The following is a 25,293-nucleotide window of genomic DNA, read 5'->3' as shown; positions in this document are numbered from 1 at the left end:
CACCGGTATTTTATAGTCTATTTTAAACTCATAATATATTATGCCTCGAGCATTTAAATTTTATTTGTTAGATAATGTACATTCATTTAATTTTCTTCCTCTTCATCACTGCTAAGCACAATCAAACAAGAACATTTTCTCTGTTGCAGGATATCTTCATCATCTGAACTTTTTTTTTTTTTGCAGCATCTAGATTTTGAGTATCTTTTTCTTGATAGATCTTTGTAAATTTTATGTTATGGAGCTAAGTATTTTTGAAGCTCCCTTTTGAACTTTGTGCTCCTTTCAGTTGAAGGATCTGCATTCAAAAAATAAGATTGTAATTGCAAGGCTAAGTTTATGCCTTCCCGTATGCTTTTTAGGGTAAAAGTTGGAACTTCAGAATTTTCATCTGCACATCATCCTCTGAATTGATTTGGTTTACCTCCGATGCCATTTCCACCAAATCCACTTCGCCAGCCTCTTTTTCTACCAATAATTCCTGATTCATCAGGAAATGTGGTTCGACCATATTTCATGAATGAACTGACTCTGGCCATACATTTTTCCATCATGCATTTAATGTTGAAAGTTTTACTTATTTGAGCGACTGTTTTTCAAACAGTCAGAATAAGCCTGCAAAAATGTGTTGTAAAGTTACAGACCTTAAAATTATTTATTAATGAAGAAAGAAATAAAACTGCAGGAAGGGCTCTTCATTTCACAAATACAACTTGTGAGGAAATGGGCATTTCAATAGGGAGAAGAGGAAAAATAAGGATAAAAAAAACAAATGCCAGGAGAAATGATGAAGGATGCTAGACTGATACTCCAAAGAATAATTAAAAAGAGTGATGTATGAATGCCTGAATAGGTTTCATCAAGAATTGGAGGTTTGTTCGAAAGCTACAGAATAAATTCTTTCAATGTTTGCCATTATTCAACCTTATGATTTGGTTGTTGTGAAGAAAGAAGAATATGAAATGCATATTTCAAAGCTGACCGAAATTTTCGATGAATTTCATCATGAAGAAATTGTATTAGAAATTTGCTGACTAAGACCTCAATTACAAGCCTCAAAAATAATTGTTGAGGAAGCAAAACAGTGGACAACTTTGCAGTGTTTAGAGTTTATTATGAAGTGGGATTTTTCAGAATCTCTACCAAATTTATTATTGTGTTTAAGGTTCTTTTATAACAGTATGTGTATCTATAGGTTCTTGCAAAAGAAACTTTTCCAAAGTAAAATTAATTAAAAATTACTTCTGCTCATCAATGGATCAGACTAGATTATCAAGTCTAGCTATATTATCTACTGAAAATGAATATACCAGTAAAATTAATTTTGATGCAGTTATCGATAAATTGCCGAAATGAAGACACGAAAATGGAAACTATAAATCTCTTGTTATTGATTTTCACATTTTGTATCTCTTAATGTAACAAAATTTTCACATTTTGTATCTCTTAGTCTAAATACACTATACCTTATTCATTGAATTTGGAACATTCCTTGCAAAATGTTAGACTTTTTTTTTTTTTTTTTTTTAAAAGAGATTATAATACAACAGTTCCAGACTGGCACAAAAAAAAGAAGACAAACATAAGACCAAGCTCATTATTCCATACATTCCAGGCCCATAGCCAGGTGGGCAGGAGCAGCAGTGCATAGCACACGCTTCTTGATTAGACTGGGGTTCGAGCCCATGACCACCAAATATGGAGAATGCAGAAAAGTCAGGGAATGACCACCGCATATGCCGGAGCAATATGGCCTTAGTTGCTAATGCTCCTAAAAACCAAATAACAAACAAACAAACATCCCAGGCATTAGCATCATAGCAAAAACCTACAACGTCCCTATTCTATGCAGGAACCCAATATTTGAAACAAAAAACCATCCAGGAACAAATATCAACCATCTAACCCTAGAGACCCTGTGTAGCTTATACAATGCTCATGCAACTCAGCCTACAAGACTTGACAAAAAGACACAAGAACATAAGAAAGACACAAAACAGCAGAATCAAAAGTCCTGCACATGCCCTTTCCTGAAGAGGCACATGGGACTTCTCAAACACCATAGTACTGACAACAGATTCATTGTACTATAGAAGAACCTTCAAAGAAGCCTACTTTATAAAATGTTTCAGAAGCTTCGGAATCAACAAGAAACAAGGCGTTAACTGCCACAATGCTTATTGCAACCTATTCCATGCAGATATCTTGAAGAAGTCCCAAACTACTTAATGGAAAAGTAACTCCAGGAAGTCCCAGTCAAAATCAAGTTAAAATTAATTTAAAATTTAAACATAAACTTGAATTGAAATAAGCAGTTAATTAACCAGAAATTATTATCATTATCATAATTACCATAACAATTTGGCAACTGTATGATAATTTTATTGGGATATTGGATTTTTTTTTTAATGGGGCTGGTAGTATAACACAATCGATTATTGAATAGATCATATGTCGATTAATCATATCATGTTTAACAATCCATAACAAGTTAAAAAGTTTAGAAAAATACATATACTCTCAAACCATTCCTCACATTATATTCAGATACCCTTTGTTATCATGCATAGCGCACACTTCTTGATTAGACCGGGGTTCGAGCCCATCACCACCACCAACAGAGGATGCAGAAAGGTCAGGGAATGACCACCGCATATCCCCGGAGCAATATGGCCTTAGTTGCTAATGCTCCTGAAAACCAAATAACAATAACAACCTTTGTTATCATATTCAAATATCCTTTGTAATTGATATTTTTGCTGGTATTTTGTAACTTTCTTTTGGTATCTTAATCACTAAAATTCTTTAGTGATTTAAGTTTTGTCAACAGTTTAATAATTTCTGCAACATTTTGTTAACAAATTTAAATAGTGTAAATTTAAATTTCATAATCTTTGTAAAGTTCAAATTTTACTTAAATTGTGATTGTCACAAGATTCATTTAAAACACAAAGCCCAGTGACTTTAGGACTCAAATAGAAATGCCTGCAGTTATTTCCAGTGTGAGTCACGAGTTTGTCATTTGTATAGCCTGTAGCATGTATTCTAAGGGTGGTCTATTAGACAGACCTAGCTTGTCTGGTGATTCTTTTCTTTGCAACCTATGTAAGGAGTGTACTGATCTCAAATTACAACTTGGTGCATTATGAGAAGAATTTGAGTCACTGAAGAAATGAGTGCTTGCCCTAGAAACAAAACTAACTGGGAGCTTGTCAGGGACTCAAGTATCTCCTGATCTGCCAAGTGATGTGCTCCCCCCCCCCCCAAATTGGGAGTGCATCACTTGAATATTCAAGTGCACACTGCTCTAGTTGAAGGTGAAGGACACGCAACATGACTTTGCTAAGGGTAAATCATGCTTAACAAACTTAGGCTATTTTGACACAGTTACTCATGAGCCGAATTTAGGGAACAATTTTGACATAGTTTATTTGGATTTTAGCAAAGCATTTGACTCGGCCCCTCATGAGAGGTTACTGTATCAGCTTGAACAGGTTGGGATTATTGGTTATATAATTCTAAGATGGATTGCTAGGTGGCTGCAGGGCAGAAGTCAGAGAGTTGTTGATTAATGAATATTCGTCAGGAGTGGGGTCCCTCAAGGATCAGTTCTTGGATCACTATTGTTTCTTATTTTCATAAATAACATCGACGAAGGGATAGGTGGCATGATGTCAAAATTTTCAGATGACATAAAGATTGGCAGAGTGGTTAATGATTAGTGCCAAGCATTGTTCCTTCAGGATGACTTGAACAGACTTCAAAGGTGGTCAGAGAAGTAGCAGCTATGTTTTAATGCTGTTATATGCAAGGTCTTACACTAGGGTAATAGCAACCCACACATAAATTATGTACTTGGTGGGATTGAATTGAAAACAGTGGAGGAGGAAAGGGATCTGGGAGTTACATTATGTGCAGATATGAAGTTTTCTGAACAGTGTAAACATGTAGCCAGGAAAGTCCATGGTGTACTATTGATGATTTATTGAATGTTATCCTGTAGAAATAGGGAGGTCGTAATCCCACTGTATAAGGTAATTATAAAGCCACAGTCATCTGAAAAAAGACATTGAGGTTCTTGAAAGGGTCCAAAAACCTGCAATTTCAATGGTTAGTTTGGTAGAAGCATGCCGTATCAGGAATTTTTTGGTTATATGGGCTACAGAGCTTGGCAACCAGGCACCTCAGAGGTAACCTGATTGAGGTTTATAAGGCTCTGAGAGGGATTAATAAAATGAATGAAGGTGGAAGAATATTATAAAGAATTCCAGAACTAGGAGTCATAAATTTAAATTATATGGGTTGAGGTTTAGATTGGATTGTAGGAAGTTTTCTTTTAGCCAGCGAGTCGTTGATTGCTGGAACAAGTTGCCCTCACAGGTACTTGAAGCTGACAGTTTGAATAAATTCAAAGGTCAACTGGATAGTTACCTGTGTGAGGAGGGAAGCATATAATTTGCATATTCTTGTCTACTTTTTTGTTTGTTGTGTTTTTTTTTTTTTTTTTTTTTTTTGCCAGTGCAGCAAAAGCCTGTGGCCTCCTTGCACTATATGGCAAATATTATTACTACTGTATTACTCATGCTTCCCCCTTCTCTTAACCTCAGAACCAGCCTAATCTTCCCTCCATAATATATCCCTGTCCCCAAAATCTGCCGGCTTAGCCATGCAACAACCTCTCGTTGACTACATCTAAGTCAATCCCCAACCTATAAAAACACTCAGTCCACTCCTACCTCTCCCAGTCCTCAACTGGACCAAGAAATTCCATTCCAGTATCATGTTAACAGGTAAGATATGAATATAAACCATATGTTTTAGACAGAGTTTCAGTTTGTTGCAGTTCTATGAGATTTTTAATGAGAGAGAGGATCTTTACTATGTTTACTTTATCATTACTGATATATATATATATATATATATATTTTTTTTTTTTTTATGAGAGAAAAGCAAATATTGCAACAATTGTAAAACAGTTATTAATCACTCCAAACTAGATTTTGAACAGGCTAAGAATATAAAACTCGCTTCTTGTCCAATTAGCTAGCAGTTGAGCATTCTGTCTCTTTCTCAAACTTTGGCCACAACTTCAACTTCTGTCTATATATACTCCCACCTGTATTAAAGCTGACGATTCTATTGCATACTGAGATCTGACCAATCTTGATGTCAAGAAAGCTCTAGGTCCTGATGGCATTTCTCGCTTGTTCTTAAAACCTGTGCTCCTGAGCTTGCATCTGTTTCTATTTAGACTCTTTACCTTTTCTTATTTCACTGATGTTTTACTTCTGCTTGGATATTTGCTGATATCCAGGAAGTCCCTAAAAAGGGTGACAAATCTCTCATCCAATTATTGCCCTGTTGCACTTATCTCTACTCTTTCCAAAATAATGGCGGAATTCATCAACTACCAATTCTTAAAACTATTTCAACACCTTCCATCTGATCAATGATCGACAATGTGGATTCCATCAGCGTTGATCAACTGGTGGTATATTGCCTTATTTTACTCATCTTTGGACAAATTTGATGGAAAAGTTTGATGTTTCTGAAGCTTTTGATCTTTTTTGGCCTAAAGATCTTCTAAACACCCTCCTATCTTATTGGTTGCCATCTGTTTTTGCAATTGGGTATCCAGTTTTCTCTCTGACTATTCACTGTGAGTGATGGTAGATGGCACTGTTTTCTAACTTCACCAATGCTGGTGTTCTCCAAGGTTCAGCTCTTTTTCCAACTCTTTTCATTTTGTTAATGACTTTCTTCCACTAACTGGGAAATCCTATCCATATTTATTCTGATGATAACACATTGTGTTCAACCTTCCAATTTGGGAAGCCTTGCCCTGCACAAACAGCTATAGCTTCTCAAATGTCCTCCACCCAAGTTCTTAGGTGCCAATCTCCAGGTGCCTTCACTGGGCAAAGAAAATTTAATTTTAGTCTCTCTAGAACTCAGCCCTATGTTATTTCTCTTAAAAAAAAAAGAGTATATTGCTTCTTTGCTCATCTTTGATGACACTTAGATTTCTAGACAAGATCGCATGTCTCTACTAAGAATTTCCCTAACTTCTAATCTCTCTTGATGGTGTAAGCACATCACAAATATTTCTTCTTCTTCATCCAAAAACTAGGTTTTCTTTTTTGTTCCCAGTGTTACTTTTTTTTCTAACCAGTTACTTACTCTGTTCAAATTTGAATTCCACCCTACAATGGAATATGCTGTTTCCACATCTGAAATGATGTCCCCAAAACCTCTCTCAGGCTTTTAGACTCCATTCAAAAGAGGGCAGTCAAGTTAATCAATGATTACCTCTTACAAAGTCTTTCCACTCTCTCTCTCTCTCATAAATATTCAGTTTCTGATGCATGCCTTTTCTCTAGATACTTCCTGGGTACTGTTCTTTTGAATTGGCATCTATAATTCCCTCATTATCTTTCAAACCAGTCCAGACACATGCAACAAGTCAGCATCCATTCACTGTTCAATTTTGAACTCACAGAACCAACTTTTTCTCTTCATCATTTATCCCAATCACTTCTATTTTCTGGCACAACTGGCACCTGTATACATTTCCCAATAATTACAATCTGCAGAAATTCAATTCTAATGCTCATATCTTCTGTCCTCTCAATCTATAACCCATATATGATACTAAGAACTATAAGTTCTGATAACTTTGGCATTTGGGATTTTCATAAAAATGAAAAAGAAAAGAAAAATGGAAAAAAAAAAGTGCGGGATAAAGGTTTCTAATGTACGTTGATAATATTTTTATATGGATAAAGAAATATCCAAGGTTCTGAACTGTTTAGAGGAGTGGTTTATAAAGTGTGTGTTGCATGTAATGCTTGAGTTCCACAATTTGAATCCATAGGTTCTGCAGATTTTTTGTTAGTTTTTTTCATTTACTTTTTATTTCATTTGTACACACATATTTGCTGTTTTTAATTTATCGTTATTACCATTTTTAAAGATGCTAGTTTCTACAGGTCTGCAAAATTAGCATTAGTAGAGACATGTGATGCAAGAAAACAAACTTATACAACGTCAGCCAGAAAAAATACCAAAAAAAAGCCCTTCCCTTAATGGTACCATTCCCAAAAAAAAATTTGTAAAGTCCTGATATAAACAACAGATTTGATCTTGAAATTAGGGAAGACAGATGTGCGGAAGTTTACCTTTAGCTAGCGGGTTGGTGGAACAGACTTCCATCCCTTGTTGTGGAAGTTGATAGCCTAAATAAATTTAAGGGTGAGCTGGACAGGTATTTGGAACGAACAGAGAGGTGAAATGGGAGCGTGTTTTTTTTTGGCTGATGCTGTAGAAGCTTGTTTTCTTGCATCATATGCCTCTACTAATGCTAAATCAACACGCATGTGAAAACACAAGTTGTGTTTAAGTTTGCATTCTATTTATCTTATAAAAAATAATTAGTTTTAAAACAAATTTCAAATTTGATTATAACCAGTTCTAAACTTATGTTCCAATGAAGTTCCTTTCTATTATAGCTGCAGAAGATGTCGACTTAAGAAAGAAAGAGGAAAAATTACTGCATTCTGCCCGTGAAGGAGATGTACAAACTCTTGAAAAACTGGTAAGTTTGCTGAAACTTGTCAGTGATTTAATACACTGCAACTTCAGTATAGTGCACCTGATTATGCTTCGGTTTTGAATATAATGCGAGCATGATTGTGATCCCCAAGAGGGACATAAAAATACAGTTAACATTAGGCATTAGTAGAGGCATATGATGCAAGAAAGCAAGCTATAGCATCGGCCACAAAAAAAAAAAAAAAAAAAACTCATTTCACTCATCCATTAAACTCCAAATGTTTGTCTAGTTCTGCCTTCAACTTCTACAATGACAGATGGAAGTTTGTTCCAGCAATCAACTACCCGCTGGCTAAAGGCAAATTTCTGCACATCTATTCTACAACTGCCTTTCCTCAATTTGAATTTATGTCCCCTCAGGCAACTAATCTGGGCAAGAGGAAGAATCACATCAGCATTGAGCTTGCTCAAACATTCAAGTCCTTATACACCTCAATCAGATCACCTCACAGGTGCCTAGTCTCCAGACAATGCAATTTGTAGAACTCATCTTTCTTTATAATAGCAACCCTTTGTTCCATTCACCAATCTTGTTTCCCTTCTCTATACTCATTCGATCAGCTCTACATTCTTTCTAAAATGAGGCCTGCAGACTGTATACAGTACTTAAGGTGTGGCATGACCATTGCCTTATATAAGGAGATAATCACCTCCTTATTCCTGCTAGAAAACTTCCTGTATATTGTTGACATGACACCATGAACTATTCTTGCATGCACTGCTCAGAAAACATCATATCTGACTGTACAATTACCTCCAGGTCTTTTTCATTCTCAACCACCCTGAGTGTAGTACCACACAGTTGATGCATTACTCTGGTCTTACTGCTACCCATATGCAGAACTTTTCTAGATTCTGCTCAACTTTTCTAGATTCAGTTGCAGTAGTCATTAGTGTAATTAACAACCTTCGTATCATCTGCATACTTGGACATTAAGCTTGATGTACCTTCATCAATATCGTTGATAAGTACAGAAAACAACAATGGGCCCAACATGGACCCCTGGGGGATGCCACTAATAACAGTAGTCCACAAAGATCAGTGTCCATTGATTTCCGCTCTCTGTCTTCTCCCGCTCAACAATCCCTTTATTCAAAGCAACAACTTGCCTTAATACACTTGCCATACTGCTCCAACTTGTACAGTAGTTTTACATGTGCAACAGTATCAAAAGCTTTCCTGAAATCCAAGTATATGATATCAAAATTATTTTTTGCATCCAGTTTCTTTGTGTGTGTGTGTGTGTGTGTGTGGCGCCTCCGTAGCCAGGTGGGAAGGAGCAGCAGTGCGTTGCACACACTTCTTGATTAGACTGGCGTTCAAGCCCGTCACCAGTTAGTTTAACTTCTGTTCCGGGTAAAATAATGGAGTTTCTGGTTAAAGATGCATTGCAGGATCATCTAGACAAGACTGCAGCAATAATTCAGACACAGCATGGGTTTGTTAAGGGAAAGTCTTGTCTGACAAATTTGATAGGATATTATGATGTGGTTACAAAGGAACTGGATGCAAAAAATAATTTTGATATCATATATTTGGATTTCAGGAAAGCTTTTGACACTGTTGCGCATGGAAGACTATTGTACAAATTGGAGCAGAATGGTATTAAGAGTAAGTTGCTACAATGGATTGTTAAGTGCAAGAAGACAGAGGGTGGTAATCAATGGGTGCTGCTCTTCTTGGACTAATGTTATTAGTGGAGTCCCACAGGGTTCGGCGTTGGGTCCACTGTTGTTTTGTATATTTATCAATGATATTGATGAAGGTATATCAGGCTTAGTGTTGAAGTTTGCAGATGATACAAAGGTTGGCAGGGTTGTTAATGACAGTAATGGCAGTGTGCTACTGCAACAGGATCTAGATAATTTGGGCAGATGGGCTAAGAAGTGGCAACTGAAGTTTAACCTTGGCAAATGCAAAGTACTGCATATGGGTAGAAGTAACCCCAGAGAAACGTACCAACTGTGTGGTACTACACTTAAGGTGGTAGAATATGAAAAAGACCTGGTAGTAATTGTGCAGTCAGATATGAAGTTTTCTGAGCAATGCAGACAGGCTGACAGGGCAGGTCATGGGGTTTTGTCAATGATATATAGGAATTTTGCTAGCAGGGAAAAGGCGGTGATTATCCCTCTGTATAAGGCAATGGTCAGGCCACGCCTTGAGTACTGCGTACAGGTCTGGAGGCCTCATTTTAGGAAGGATGTAGATTTACTTGAGCGTGTACAGAGAAGGGCAACAAGATTGGTGAGGGGATTTGAAGGGATCCTCTTATCAAGAGAGGCTTAAGTTCTGCAAATTGCAGTGGCTAGAGACTAGGCACCTGCACAGTGATCTGATTGAGGTGTACAGTCTGTCCTCGTATAGCACGATAGTTGCGTTCCTAGAAACCCTCGTGCAATGCAAAATCGTGCAATATAAACAACAGGCCCTATGGGAAAAGTGGGGTTAGGTGCCGACCACCCAAGATTGAACACACATTTGGAACCAAAACATTACCAAACACAATAAATAATCGAGTAATTTTAATCGTTATAAAATACGTAAGTATTTTATAACGATTAAAATACGTAATAAAAATAATATTATATTATAATAAAGTATTTTTAGTACTTTTTAATACTAAAAAAGTATTTTATATGAATAAAATACGTAAAAAAAATTATTATATTAAATTATTATTAAATTATTTAAATTATTATTAAATTGTTTAAATTATTATTATTATTTAAACGAATAAAATACGTAAAAAAATTATTATATTAAATAAAATAGTCGTAATAAAATACTTACGTATTTTATAATACGTAATACGTAAGTCGTAATAAAATATTGCTAATGCTTTTGCTTCTATCGTAAGCAAACTTGCTTTTTGTTTGATTTTCTATCCAAAGAGATGACAGCCGTTCCATCTCTTCCAATTCTTTGTGTCTTAATCTAATGGATTTTAATTACACTGAGTTGTTCCCGCTATGAAAGTTTTTATTTTATCTGCATTCTTTGTAATTCTCGGCGTTGCCTCATTTAGGTCTGTAGCACGTGCAATATCACATGGTCTTTCATTTCGCTCAAAGCGTTTCACAATTTCATATTTTTTCTCAATCGACAGAAGCGGAATGACCATAAGCCTTACGGGGGAAACCACGGTGGGCCGGAGGCCCGTGTGATTTTGGCCATAAACCGTAGTATGAGGCCACTATAAATTTTCTCGGGTAAGAATTTTTGACTCCGCCTCTGTTTATCCATATTGTTTTTTTTTTTCTCTCTCTGAATCTGCAGTGTCTTCGCCAGGACGCTTCCTTTTCACACCTTTTAAGTATTTTACTCATTTTTAGGGAATAAAGCACAATTACAAAACGAGGAGGCACGCTTGATACACATAAACAAAGCTGCGCGTGTGTAGCAACTGAATAAACAACACTGTAAAGGCAGAGATACACTATTAACACCTCACATTTTACTAAAGCACATTTCTAGGGGTTACTACCATAAAACAATAAAAACATTTTCCAGTTGCGTTTCTACTAGTGGAATCTGTTATAAACTGGTAGTAAACTCGATCTAATTGCATTTGCGATTATATCAATAGCTGGAATTGTGTTGGTTTTTACGTTATTATGGTGAAATGTGTTTCCCCTTCACTGATATAAAACACATAAATACATTTTCAGAATCTCCTTCATTCCTATCGTCTTGCGTTCAGTTGGGGTGATTCCGCGTTCGACTGCCATTTCTTGTAAACACAAAGGCGAATCGTGTATAAGCGAATTCGGTTCGTGTTATATAAGATAACGTTCCTCTATTTATAAATCGTGTATGATCGAATTCGTGTAATGCAAACACGTGTTATACGAGGACCGACTGTATAAGGCCTTGAATGGGTTCAGCACGCTGAATTCTGATGGGATCCTTCCACTTGTTCAGATTACGAACCTAAGGGGGGCATAAATTCAAATTAAGAAAGGACAGATGTAGAATAGATGTGCGGAAATTTGCCTTTAGCCAGCGGGTGGTTAATTGCTGGAACAAACTTCCATCTGTCGTTGTGGAAGTTGATAGATTGAATAAATTTAAGGAGGAACTGGACAGGCATTTGGAGGGAATGGTGTGATTTTTTTTTTTTTTTTTTTTTGGCTGATGCTGCATAAGCTCATACACTTGCTTTCTTGCATCACATGCCACTACTACTACTACTACCAAATATGGAGGATGCAGAAAGGTCAGGGAATGACCATCTCATATCCCGGAGCAATATGGCCTTAGTTGCTAATGCTCCTAAAAACCAAATAACAAAAAAAACAAAACAAAGTTCCTTTGTGACCATGTCATAGTATCCAATAAAATTGGTCAGACAAGACTTCCTCTTAACAAACCATTCCTTTTTTTTCCATAAACTGGTTTATGGCAAAACATGAATTTCACAACAGACACTAGCAGCATTCTCTTTTCTCCCTTTTCTTCTGATTCCTTATATTTTTCTTCTATTCTTTCAAGCATATGAATGGTTACAAAATTCTGTGCAAGTGCTGGCAATGGTTTGCCGGTAATGGACCTTGTTTGCGCACCCTCCTGCGTTTTTGGTAGGAGACATTCATTATTCATTCATCATGGCCCACCTCACGGCAGGGATGGAAACCTGGAATCAATAACTGTGATGGTTATCACTTACTGGTTGCTAAATGGCCAGTCAACAATATTTCTTAACACCATACTGAACAAACAAACAAACAAACACATAATTGGTGTTTACAGGTTCTTCTGTTATAGCACAGGTTAGGATGGTGGATTTGAGCTAATGTTCCACTACGACTCCACCCTAGACATATACATGCATAGACACCAGTAGGATTAAACTCTGTACCTCATAGGGGGAACCAATTACTGCAGTGGTTCCTGAATTGTAGATCACTGGAAACTACACTTTGGAAACCATTGCAGTAGTGTAGACCAGTGTTTCTCTTCTACTATTGTTTGGTGCATAATGGCCTTTAGCTGCCATTGCTCCGTAAAACCTCCAACAACAACAAAAACCAGTGTTTCTCAACTGAAAACCAGTGGCAGACTGGTAACGGTTATAAACATTCTACGGAGGACCGATAAAATTTAGCAAACTGCATTCCAAATTAAAAATTGTAAAATGAAAGGTAAAAATGAAGATTTAAGAATTTTCTAATATAATTATTAATAAAATTGACAGAATTTAATGTCAATCAGTCACCTGCTGACAAGTCATCTGACTTAGAAAGACGAAAATGGAGCTTGATATATTGTGTTTTGTAAGAATTTTTATTTCTCTTTTATTTTGAAAGAATTGCACCTTATTTTTCTTTTCTTTTGAAAAATGTTATCATTCTCTTTTCATTTTATTATTTATATTTTTATTTGTATTTATATTGGAATTCAAGCATTTCCTTAAGTATGTAATATTCCTGTCCCAAAAAAATACTTTATTCAATTAAATTTCATTAATACATGTTGTAGAAGGTTTTGATCATATCAAACCTTCAAACTTTGCTTTGATAAATTCAAGGCAAGAAACAATTGGTTAAAATGTTTCAAGAAAAAATATATAAGAAATCTCTTTAAATAAAAAAGTTTTTTGTCATTCAGTATGTTCTATCAAACTTAAGCACAAAGACATGGCAATACATAAGAATAAGAGAGTTTAATAACATAAAATTTTTGAAAAATATCATTCTGATAATTAGTGTGGTTGCTGCTCATCATCGGTAATCAATTTTTCTATTAGCATTAGCATTAGTAGAGGCATTTGATGCAAGAAAGCAAGCTTATGCAGCATCAGCCAAAAAAAAAAAAAAAAAAAAAAAAAAAAAGTAACATAAATAAATAAAAATAACCACTTCCACTTCACCCCTCTGTTCATTCGAAATACCTGTCCAGCTGAGCCTTAAACTTATTTAGGCTATCAACTTCCACGACAAGGGATGGAAGTCTGTTCCACCTACCAACTACCCGCTGGCTAAAGGCAAATTTCCGCACATCTATCCTACATCTGTCTTTCCTCAATTTGAATTTATGCCCACTCAGGTGATTATTCTGAGCAAGAGGAAGAATCCCATCATCATTGAGCATGCTCAAACCATTCAAGGGTTTGTACACCTCTATCAGATCACCTCGCTGGTGCCTAGTTTCCAGACACTGTAATTCGCAAAACTTAAGCCTTTCTTCGTAAGAGCACTCCTTTGTCCCATTCACCAATCTTGTTGCCCTTCTCCGTACTCGTTCCAGCAGCTCTACATCCTTCTTGAAATGAGGCCTCCAGTCCTGTATACAGTACTCTAGGTGTGGCCTGACCATTGCCTTATACAAGGGAATAATCACCTCCTTATCCCTGCTAGAAAACTTCCTATATATCATTGACAATACACCATGAGCTACTCTTGCAGCCCATCTGCACTGCTCAGAGAACTTCATATCTGCCTGCACAACCACCCCCAGGTCCCTTTCATTCTCTACCACTGTCAGTGTAGTACCACAGAGTTGATACGTTGCTCTGGGGTTGCTGTTTCCCATATGTAGTACTTTACATTTGTCAATGTTAAACTTCATTTGCCACCTATCAGCCCATCTGCTCAACCTTTCCAAATCCTGTTGCAGCAGCATAGTGTCAGTAGTGTCCTTGACAACCCGGCCAACTTTCGTATCGTCTGCAAACTTGGACATTAAGCTTGATATACCATCATCAATATCATTTATAAATACAGAAAACAATAAAGAACCCAATACTGAACCCTGAGGGACTCCACTAATAACATTAGTCCACGATGAGCAGTGTCCATTGATTACCACTCTCTGTCTTCTCCCCCACAACCACCCCTTTATCCATAGCAGCAATTTGCCTCCAATGCCACACCGCTCCAATTTGTGCAGCAGTCTTCCATGTGCAACAGTATCAAAAGGCTTTCTAAGATCCAAGTATATAATATCAAAGTTATTCCCTGCATCCAGTTCTTTTGTGACTGCATCATAGTATCCAATCAAATTGGTCAGGCAAGACTTCCCCTTAACAAAACCATGCTGGGTCCTAGCTTTAACTGAAGTCTTGTCTAGATGATCCTGCAGTGCTTCTTTAACCAGTGCCTCCATTAATTTTCCTGGAACAGAAGTTAAACTCACAGGTCTATAATTACTTGTGTCAGCCTTTGATCCCCCTTTGTGAATTGGGATCACATTTGCACATCTCCAGTCCATGGGTACCTCCCCTGAGTCCAAGGAAGCTCTCATAATTATGGCTAAGGGTTTGCTTACTTCCTTTGCTGCCTCCTTTAATATAACTGGATAGATCCCATCCACCCCAGGTGCCTTTCTTGTGTTTATCTTCAACAATTTCTCCTCCACTTTGCTCTCAGTTATTACAAGATTCTCTAGCTTACTGCTAGAGTTGAATACACCCCTGGCATTCCCCTCGCTGAATAACTCCTCATGTGTGAATGTCGATGCAGAATATTCATTTAGTTTGTTAGCTACCTGAGCAGGGTCATCAACAGTTGACCCATCGATCTCAAGTGGACCAATCTGATTCATCCCCTTCCTTCTAGAGTTTACATAAGTAAAGAACTCTTTGCTGTTTTTCTTCGCATCCCTTGCCAAGGATCTCTCGTAATCTGCCTTCGCCTGCCTAACCTCCTTTGTAACTTGGTTACAGATCAACTTGTATCTATCATAGGCGTCTGTGTCACGTGTTAATTTGTATGTATCCCATGCATTTTTCTTCTCTGCCATATGCCTCATTAGTTCATCTGACATCCATTTAGGCCTAAACCTTGAACAATATTTCTTAGTTGGTATGTAAAGCCTAGTAGCTTCCAAGATAAGTTCTTTGAATGCTTCCCATTTTGAATTTGCTGTTGGCAATATCATCAGTTGATCCCACTGTATAGAATTTAAATACTGTCTCAGTCTATTGTAGTCGCCTTTACGAAATCAATACCCCTTCCCTTTACCCCTAATGGTAGTTACCTCTTTGAGTAACTCCCACTTCAGCACACTGTGATCACTGCCACCTAGTGGTTCATTTATCTGCAGATTCTTAATGCATGAAGAATCACTACTGATAATCAAATCAAGAGTATTACTCCCTCTAGTTGCCTCCCGAACATGCTGATGTAGAAAACAATCATCCAATAAATCCACAAAAGCCTTGCTACTGTGTGAGTGACCAGCCCCCAAATTTCAGTCAATATCTGGGAAATTAAAATCCCCCATTATAAGACTCTCTGATTTACTGGCCCACTCTATTTCTCCAAACAGTTTCTTATTATACTCATCAGAGTGATTAGGCCTATAGCACACTCCTACTCTCAATTTTGATCTCCCAATGCTTATGTCACACCAAACTGACTCGACACTGCACTGTCCAGCGATGTCGACTGGCTTCACTTCCTTGGATTTTATGTGTTTTTTAACTAATAGCATAACCCCTCCTCCCTTCCTATCCTGTCTATCCTTTCTGTAGACATTGTACTCCCCAAATTCCAGTTCTGCATTCCTTATATCTGTGTGACACCACGTCTCTGATATCCCAACAATATCTGCCTTTGATGTTTTGAGCAATACCTCAAATTCATCAAATTTATTTACTAAACTCCTAGCATTGGTGTACACGCAAGTATACATGCACCTGTTCTTTTTCTTGGCTACCCTAACACAACCCATGTGTTTACTTGTACCCCAATGATTCCCAGCAGTCTCTGAATATCCTGCATCTTATTTTCCAGGCTGCGGCTCATTCCAATAGAAGCAGTGCAAGAATCACTTTCACCTCTACCAGTGGCTACTGTTAATCTATTAGTCCTTGTATCCCCCCAATCTAGCAGTTTTCCGACCCACCTAACACTGCCTCGATAGCATCAGCAAACATTCTTGCACCCTTTCTATTTAAGTGTATCCCATCCCTGTCGAAGCAGTCTCTCCTGTTAACAAGTACAGACCAGGCTGAAAAAAATTCTACCCCTTGAGCCCTGCACAATCTTTCCAGGGCCGAATTGATTGACAGGGCTCTCATCATATACTCACTCCTATCGTGTCTGGGCAGAATTGCAGACACTTTCAATTTCAACCCTAATTCACGGCTTTTTTTCATCAGTGACCTGCACTTGTCAAGTAATTCTGCCGGTTTCCTACTCTTAATATCATTGGTGCCAACGTGTATAACTATATCACCTTTTGTGCCCTTAAAAGATGATATCCGCTCTACAACGTCATCAACTTTTACCCCTGGCAAACATACCCTGGTCCTGTTCCACCTATCCTTTTTACAAAGCATGTTTCCCGTTTCCCTGACAATAGAGTCACCAACAACTACTAGTTCCTTTGGGACCAGCGCATTCTGCCTATTCTTGGACTGAGAGATGTAACTGCTAAATGTAGGGTGCAATTAACATCAAGCTGATTTCTTTCTTTTGTCTTTATGACAGTCATGGCTGAAAAGGTGATTTCACAAAGTGGTTGAAAATGGTAATAAAAACTTGATTGGATTTTCTTATAATGCTGTATATTCAGCCTTGAGATTTGGCCAAAATTGAGACACACTCATTGAGTTAAAGGCTGATTTTATCTTTTAGTTTGAACTTCTTGCTTTAGTTCAAAGCTGAAGACAGTTCAGTTAATTGTTCCTCTTCAGTGTGAGTCAGCTTATTGTTTTCACATACAGCAAATGGGTCTATAACCCAAAAATTTTCTAATCGTAGATCTTCCTCTGGTGGATCTGCGATTAGAAAAAAAATCAAATGCTTTTTAAACTTCAAGATGTTTAAAAATAATTGTTTTGATGCTTACAATATCCAGTTTCACTCAACCCACAAAATCAGAAAACAAAGGAAACATATCATAATTTTTTATCATGTACCTACTTGCACAAAAGTGTTAACTTTTTTTTTAAATGCATCCATTTTATTGTTCAAATTAATATTGTTGTCATCTGTCCTTGAACGCTCAAATTCAACTTGTTCACAACGAAAAATATATTGGCTAAATATGTTAGTTTTGCTAACCATTCTTTACAACTGAAGCAGTCAGCAAATGCCGAATTTTTTTCATGTAAATATAATTCAACTTCTTGCCTTAGTTCAAACAATATTTTCAAAAGTCTGTGGCCTGTTATTTTACAGACCAGCAAATAATAGGCCAAGGTGCCATGGCCTATTACTGTGCCAGTCCATGGATCAGCAGATGAAAAACACTGGTGTAAACTACTGAGCTATTATATTCTTTTCTGTTATATATTCCCTCAATTAGATGATTAAATTTTTATAAACAACAGAAAAGACCACCAAATACAGAGTTATCCAAGAAAGAGTAATTAATGTAGATATTCAGTTTTTCCCATCTCCCCCTCAGTTGGAGATTCAATAAAAATTACATCAATGAAACATCAATTGCACATGGAACAGTCACAAAACATTTAGCTCTGAGAGGGAAGGAGGAAACCACCTATGAATGGTTACATAATTACGTGTATGTGCTGGCAATGTTTTTGTCAATTTCAGTATATTCAGTTATATATTTTTACAACCAAAAGCATGTGATATACATTTAAACCATGCCATTGCATTTAAAAAGGCAAAAACTAGTGTAGTGTTCCCTATAATTATACTGCAGTACTTTATATAATATTGGTGTAAAAACACCATAGACAACTCTTAAAGGTAAAATTATGATAGTAGTGTAAAGGGCAATGAGTTACCATGTATTGCACTACCTCGAATAAGTAACCCTTTGTTCCATTCACTAATCTTTCTGCCCTTCTCTGTACTTGTTCCAACAGCTCTACATCCTTCTTAAAATGAGGCCTCCAGACCTGTATACAGTACTCAAGGTGTGGCCTGATCATTGCCTTATACAAGGGGATAATCACCTACTTATCCCTGCTAGAAAAATTCCTATATATCATTGACAAGACACCATGAGCTGGTGCCTCCGTAGCCAGGTGGGCAGGAGCAGCAGTGCGTAGCACATGCTTCTTGATTAGACCCGGGTTCGAGTCCGCGACCACCAAATACAGAGGATGCGGAAAGGTCAGGGAATGACCACCATATATCCCCAGAGCAATATGGCCTTAGTTGCTATTGCTCCTAAAAACCAAACAACAACAACAGCGCCATGAGCTACTCTTGCGAACTGTTTGCACTGCTCAGAAAACTTCATATCTGCCTGCACAATAACCCCCCCAGGTCCCCTTTCATTCTCTACCACTGTCAGTGTAGTACCACAGAGTTGATACATTACTCTGGGGTTACTGCTTCCCATATGTAGTACTTTATATTTGTCAATGTTAAACTTCATTTGCCACATCTCAGCCCATCTGCTCAACTTTTCCTGTTGCAACAGCGTACTGTCATTAGTGTCATTAACAACCCTGCCAACCTTCGTATTGTCTGCAAACTTGGACATTAAGCCTGATATACCATAATCAGTATCATTTATAAATACCGAAAACAATGGACCTAACACTGAATCCTGAGGGACTCCACTAATAACATTAGTCCACAAAGAGCAGTGTCCATTGATTACCACTCTCCGTCTTCTCCCATTCAACCATCCCTTTATCCATAACAGCAATTTACCTCCAATGCTACACTGTTCCAATTTGTGCAGCAGTCTTCCATGTGCAACAGTATCAAAGGCCTTTCTAAGATCCAAATATATGATATCAAAATTATTCTTTGCACCCAGTTCCTTTGTGACCACATCATAGTATCCAATCAAATTGGTCAGACAAGACTTTCACTTAACAAACCCAATCTGTGTCAAACTATAACTGAAGTCTTGTATAGATGATCCTGCAGTGCTTCTTTAACCAGTGCCTCCATTAATTTCCCTGGAACAGTAGTTAAACTAACAGGTCTGTAATTACCTGTGTCTCCCTTTGATATTCCTTTGTGGATTGGGGTCACATTTGCACATCTCCAGTCCATGAGTACCTCCCCTGAGTCCAAGGAAGCTCTCATAATTATGGCTAAGGGTTTGCTTACTTCCTTTGCCGCCTCCTTTAATATAACTGGATAGAGTCCATCCACCCCAGGTGTCTTTCTTATGTTTATCTTCAACAATTTCTCCTCCACTTTACTCTCAGTTATTACAAGATTATCTAGCTTACTGCCAGAGTTTAATAAACCTTTGGAATTCCCCTTCCCGAATAGCTCCTCATGTGTGAATGTAGATGCAAAATATTCATTTAGTTTGTTAGCTACCTGATCATCAACATTTGACCCATCGACATCAAGTGGACCAATCTGATTTATCCCCTTCCTTCTAGAATTTACATAAGTAAAGAACTTTTTGCCGTTTTTCTTTGCATCCTTTGCCAAAGATTTCTCGTAATCTGCCTTCGCCTGCCTAACCTCCTTTGTGACTTGGTTACAGACCAGCTTATATCTATCATAGGTTTCTGTGTTACATGTTAATTTATATGTATCCTATGCAATTTTCTTCTCTGTCACATGTTTAATTAGTCCATCTGACATCCATTTAGGCCTAAATCTTGGACAATATTTCTTAGTTGGTATGAAAAGCTTAGTAGCTTCCAAGATTAATTCTTTGAATGCTTCCCATTTTGAATTTGCTGTTGGTAACATCATCAGTTGGTCCCACCGTATAGAATTTAAATACTGTCTCAGACCACCGTAGTCACCTTTATGAAAGCAAAAACCCTTCCCTTTACCCTTGATGGTAGTTAGTTACTTTGAGTAAATCCCACTTCAGCACGCTGTGTTCACTGCCACCTAGTGATTCCTTTAGCTGCAGATTCTTAATGCATGAAGAATCTACTGATAATCAGATCAAGAGTGTTACTCCCTCTACTTGCCTCCCGAACATGCTGCTATAGAAAACAATCATCCAAGAAATCCACAAAAGCCTTGCTAGTGTGTGAGTGACCAACCCACAAATTGCAGTCAATCTATGGGAAATTAAAATCCCCTATTATAAGACACTCTGATTTACTGGCCCACTCTATTTCTCTGCACAAGTGCTCATTATACTCATCAGATTCATTAGGCCTATAACACACACCTACTCTCAATTTTTCTTTCCCAGTGCTTATGTCACACCAAAGAGACTCAACTTTGCATTGTCCACCAACGTCAATTGGATGCACTTCTTCAGATTTTGTGTGTTTCTTAACTAACGGCATAACCTCTCCTCTTTTCCTGTCTTGTCCATCCTTTCTGTACACATTGTACTTCCCAAATTCCAATTCTACACTATATATGTGACACCACATCTGATATCCCAACAATATCTGCCTTTGATGTCTTGACTAGCACAATTTCTCTTATTCTTCTACAAATATTGAAATACAATGCAGAACATATTGATCATTGTAGGTCTGTTTTATACTATCAGAAAGATAATTTATGCATGTATCTGCTCTAATATTCCTTATCAGAGGATTCTTAATCTGGAACCTTTTCTTTTTGATCTCATTTGACTTATAATGTCTTTAGTTGTAGTAATAGCACATTTATTGATCTTGCAACTCTAATATTATTTGGCACTTCAACCTGCTGTCTGTAAAGCCTGACTTTCTAAATTCAAATTTTCCTAACAACAGTGAAGTAATTTTCTTTGGTTGCTTGAATGTCTGTAAATGTAATTAGCTTCCATTTTCCAGTTGTGCTGAACTAGCTAGAATGCAAACTGTTCATTTGTCTTCTTGAATTCCAGACTGTTTTCGAAAGTAAATAGTTAACCCTTTACAGCAAATCAGTGTTATTTTCACTGTCTTCTCAATGAAGCACAGTTCTGAAATCCAAAAAATTGACTGCTTGAAATATGATATATTCAAAACTTATTTATTTTTCGGATTGCTCAAGTTAATATATAAATCTTGATAGTAAAAGATTTTATAAATTTTTTTGGACATTTTACATTTTATTGTTTAATATGATTTTTAGTCTGCGTTTTTCTTAACTAACGGCATAACCCCTCCTCTTTCCAAATCTTACAGTCCTGGTTTTTGGGAGCATATTTCACAATATGAGAATGTTCCTTTTTTCCAATTCTTTATGACTTAGCACGTTATGTCCTAAGCTGCCAATGCACCATAAAAAAATTAAAACAACCGACCAACCAACCAACCCAGTTCTAATTGGTGCATTATAACCTCAGTTGTTTTATGACATAAGACTAATTTAACCAAATTTAAACGCTCCTGTTACTAAATACTAAACAGTCTTTTTTTCTTATTTGAATTCTCATGTTTCATCACAGAATAAGGACAGACATAATAAGCAACCATAATAAGACAAAATAAACAACCAGAGAAAGTAATACTCTTGATCTGGTTATCAGCAGTGATCATTCATGTATTAGGAATTTGCAGATAAAAGAACCACTAGGCGGCAGTGATCACAGTGTACTGACGTGGGATTTACTTAAAGATTTAATTACCATCAGGGGTAAAGGAAAGGGTTTTTGCTTCCGTAAAGGCAAGTACAGTGGTCTCTGACAGTTTTTAAATTCTGTACAGTGGGATCAACTGACGATGTTACCAACAGTAAATTCTAAGTGGGAAGCATTCAAGGAATTAATCGTGGAAGCTACTAAAAGTTTCATACCTATTACCTTTTTCTAAACCTGGAGATCAATTTCTATTACAGCCAGCTTTAGTCAGATTTTCCATAAATCATATATCTGGGAATTATTTGACTCCTCCATTTCTGCAGATTTCCCTGAACAAGACTTTTCGTCTCTTCACTCTTTTATGGCTGCTGGAATTGCTTCCTTATTACTCCAGTCATTACTTAAGGCCTCATACAAATCGGCCAGCAAGAAAAAGATTAGATTAAAGATCTGTTCCTGGTGGACCTCAGAATTGTCTTCTTTAAGGAAAAAGGTACATCAAGCCCGTCGAAAATATCAGCGTCGACGTAGGGATTGGCACTCTGATGAAGTAGCTTAATTTTACTCTCAATATATTTCACTCAAACAACGTTATGTAAAGGCTATTGCCACACGTAAGCGGGAAACATGGAAGGAGTTTGTTCACACTGCTGGTAATGATAATCCTTGGGGTCTTATTTATAAGATAGCTCGTAATAAGATTCACTCTTTAGATGTATACGGCACTGTGAAAGAAGATTTTCTGGAGACCACTGATTGGATGAATACAGTTAATGTTATTCTTGACAGACTATTCCCGGTGGCTGATATAATTACTGATTCTGTTGTACATTCAAATATTCGAGTTGCAAATTCGCTTTATACCACCAATATTCAGACAGAAGAATTTACTATTGATGAGTTAACTGCTGTTGCTAAAAAGATTAATATTAAGAAATGTCCAGGGATAGACCTGGTTGAAAATACATTTATTTTGCGATTTTTCAAATTGCGTCCACAAGTACTGCTTTTACTTTTTAACAAATGTCTCCAAGAAGGTCTCTTTCCTGATATGTGGAAAATTGCGCTTTTAAAACTGATTAAAAAACCAGATAAACCAGCATTAAATCCCAGATCTTATAGTCCTATTGCACTTTTGCCAAATCTTGGGAAGTTTCTAGAACGTCTAATGACTCTGTGTGTTACTGATCTTCTTCAGGCGAAAAATATGGTGTCCTCTAATCAATACGGGTTCTGTGTAGGGAAGTTCTGTGAAGATGCACTTGTTGAATTTGCTGGCAACATTGAGAGTTCAACATCAAAGTACACGTTAGCTACCTTTGTTGATTTCGAGGGCGCTTTTGACTCCCTATGGTGGCAGAGTGCTCTCGAACAGTTACGATCAGCTGGATGCTCTCAGCAACTATACCACCTATTTACAAGCTATTTCAGTAATCGTCACATTTTAGTGAAATCTAAATTTCAGGAGGTGTCTAGAGAAGTTTCACGAGGGTGTCCCCAGTGGTCTATCCTAGGGCCTCTTATATGGAATATGGTATTGCAGGATTGGATTTCCCGTAGTTTCAGTGGTACCAAAATCATCACTTATGCCAACGATCTTACTATCTTAATTCATGGTTCATCTAGATCTGCTATCGAAAGTAATGCCAATGATGTCTTACAAAATTTATTCCAATGGACAGTGGATAATAAATTGACAATAAGTTCGTCCAAGACTAAAATGATGATCTTTGGATCACATTTAAACCCTCAACGACCCCCTTTAGTGAAGATTAATAATAACAGGATTCCACTTGTCTCTGAAACTAAATTACTTGGGATTACAATCGACTCAAAGCTTAATTTTGTCTCTCATTTAAATAATGTAACAACAAAGATCAGAAGATTCACTGGTGCTATTGTAAAAATTTCTCGTTCAGACTGGGGACTTTTTAGACGTACCATGAGAATATTATAACGCCGTATTCCTTCCTATGGCTACTTATGCTGCAGGTGTATGCTTTCACAGGCTTAGAACTGTTAAATTTCGATTGAAGTTGGCTACTATGCAACGCACAATATTATTATGTATGTTAAGAGCTTGTCGAACTGTTTCAACTTCTGCACTGCATGTTCTTGCAGGTGTATTGCCATTGGACCTTCACGTAGCTTACAGAGGTCTTTGTTATAGGTTAAAAAACCAACTATCAACTGAATTTATGGGTTTGGTTCTGAATATTAATTCAGATATTAAGCAAGAACGTAATCGTTTGTGGAATGAAATGATAAATCTGTGGCAGACCCACTGGGATATGTCATCTGTCGGATCTGTTACTAGGACTTTTTTCCCTGAGGTGACCTTTTGTGTAAAGCAGAAACCTGCTTGGTTCTCTTTAGACTTATATACATCCTTCCTCTTAATGGCACATGGATCTCTTAACGAAAAACTATGTCGTTTTGGTCTTTCTAGAACGGAAGCTTGTCAATGTGGGGAAAATGAAAATTGGAGCCACATTTTATTTGAATGTCCGCTGTATAATGACTTTAGAGATGTTCTTCGTTCATCAGTTTCTACTCTCTCTCATGGGCATGAAACTTTGCTGGTGGGAAACAAGAATTCTTATGTTGCTCTTCAGCAGTTTGCATCTGATGTTTTCACAAGAAGAATTAGTTATACGGCTACGAATAATTCTACTCCTTTGGCTGGTGGAGCTGCTCAATAGGGAGCAACATTGCCTAAATTTTTTTTATTTATTTATTTTTTTTTGTTATTATTATTTTATTATTATTATTATTTTATATTATTTTATTTATTATTATTATTATTATTATTATTATTATTATTATTTTATATTATTTTATTTATTATTATTATTATTATTATTTTATATTATTTTATTTATTATTATTATTTTATATTATTTTATTTATTATTATTTATTTATTTATTTATTTTTTTATTATTATTTTTTTTATATATGTATATGTGTATATATATATATATTTTTTTTTTTTTTTTTAACACCACGGGGTAATTCTTTTTTTTTTTTTTTTTCCCTCTCCTCTGGAGTGGGCCCCAAGAGGAATCTGGCCCATCTTTTGCCAACATCAGGTGGGTCAGAGTTTCGAATTGAGACAGTGCGAGCTCCATTGAGACTGGCCCACCTTCCCGTGGTGTGGACGAGTACCCAGAATCATCTGTCCAGGTGACTGATGATTCTGGGTAGCCAAGCGGTCAGACACAACAACAGAACACACACAGAATACACACAAACATACACTACTTATTTCTGGCCCTTCTACAGTGGTACTGTTCTTCACAGAGATACGAGGCGGAG

The 25,293-nt window shown here is 36.9% G+C and overlaps 1 protein-coding gene across 2 annotated transcripts in view; it reads left to right on the top strand.

The window, feature by feature from the left end:
• Positions 1-25,293, top strand: part of LOC150084438 (oxysterol-binding protein-related protein 1-like) — a 707,041-nt gene that overhangs the window by 97,180 nt on the left and 584,568 nt on the right. For both annotated transcript variants that reach the window (XM_090376067.1, XM_090376066.1), the window contains exon 6: positions 7,509-7,594. In XM_090376067.1, coding sequence (XP_090232193.1) covers positions 7,509-7,594 — 86 coding nt within the window. The remainder of the gene's footprint in view (positions 1-7,508; positions 7,595-25,293) is intronic.

Source organism: Mastigoproctus giganteus, chromosome 6, assembly GCF_048544385.1.
Source record: "Mastigoproctus giganteus isolate SK-2022 chromosome 6, ASM4854438v1, whole genome shotgun sequence".
NCBI lineage: Eukaryota > Metazoa > Arthropoda > Arachnida > Uropygi > Thelyphonidae > Mastigoproctus > Mastigoproctus giganteus.
This window is presented reverse-complemented; position numbering and strand designations above follow the sequence as displayed.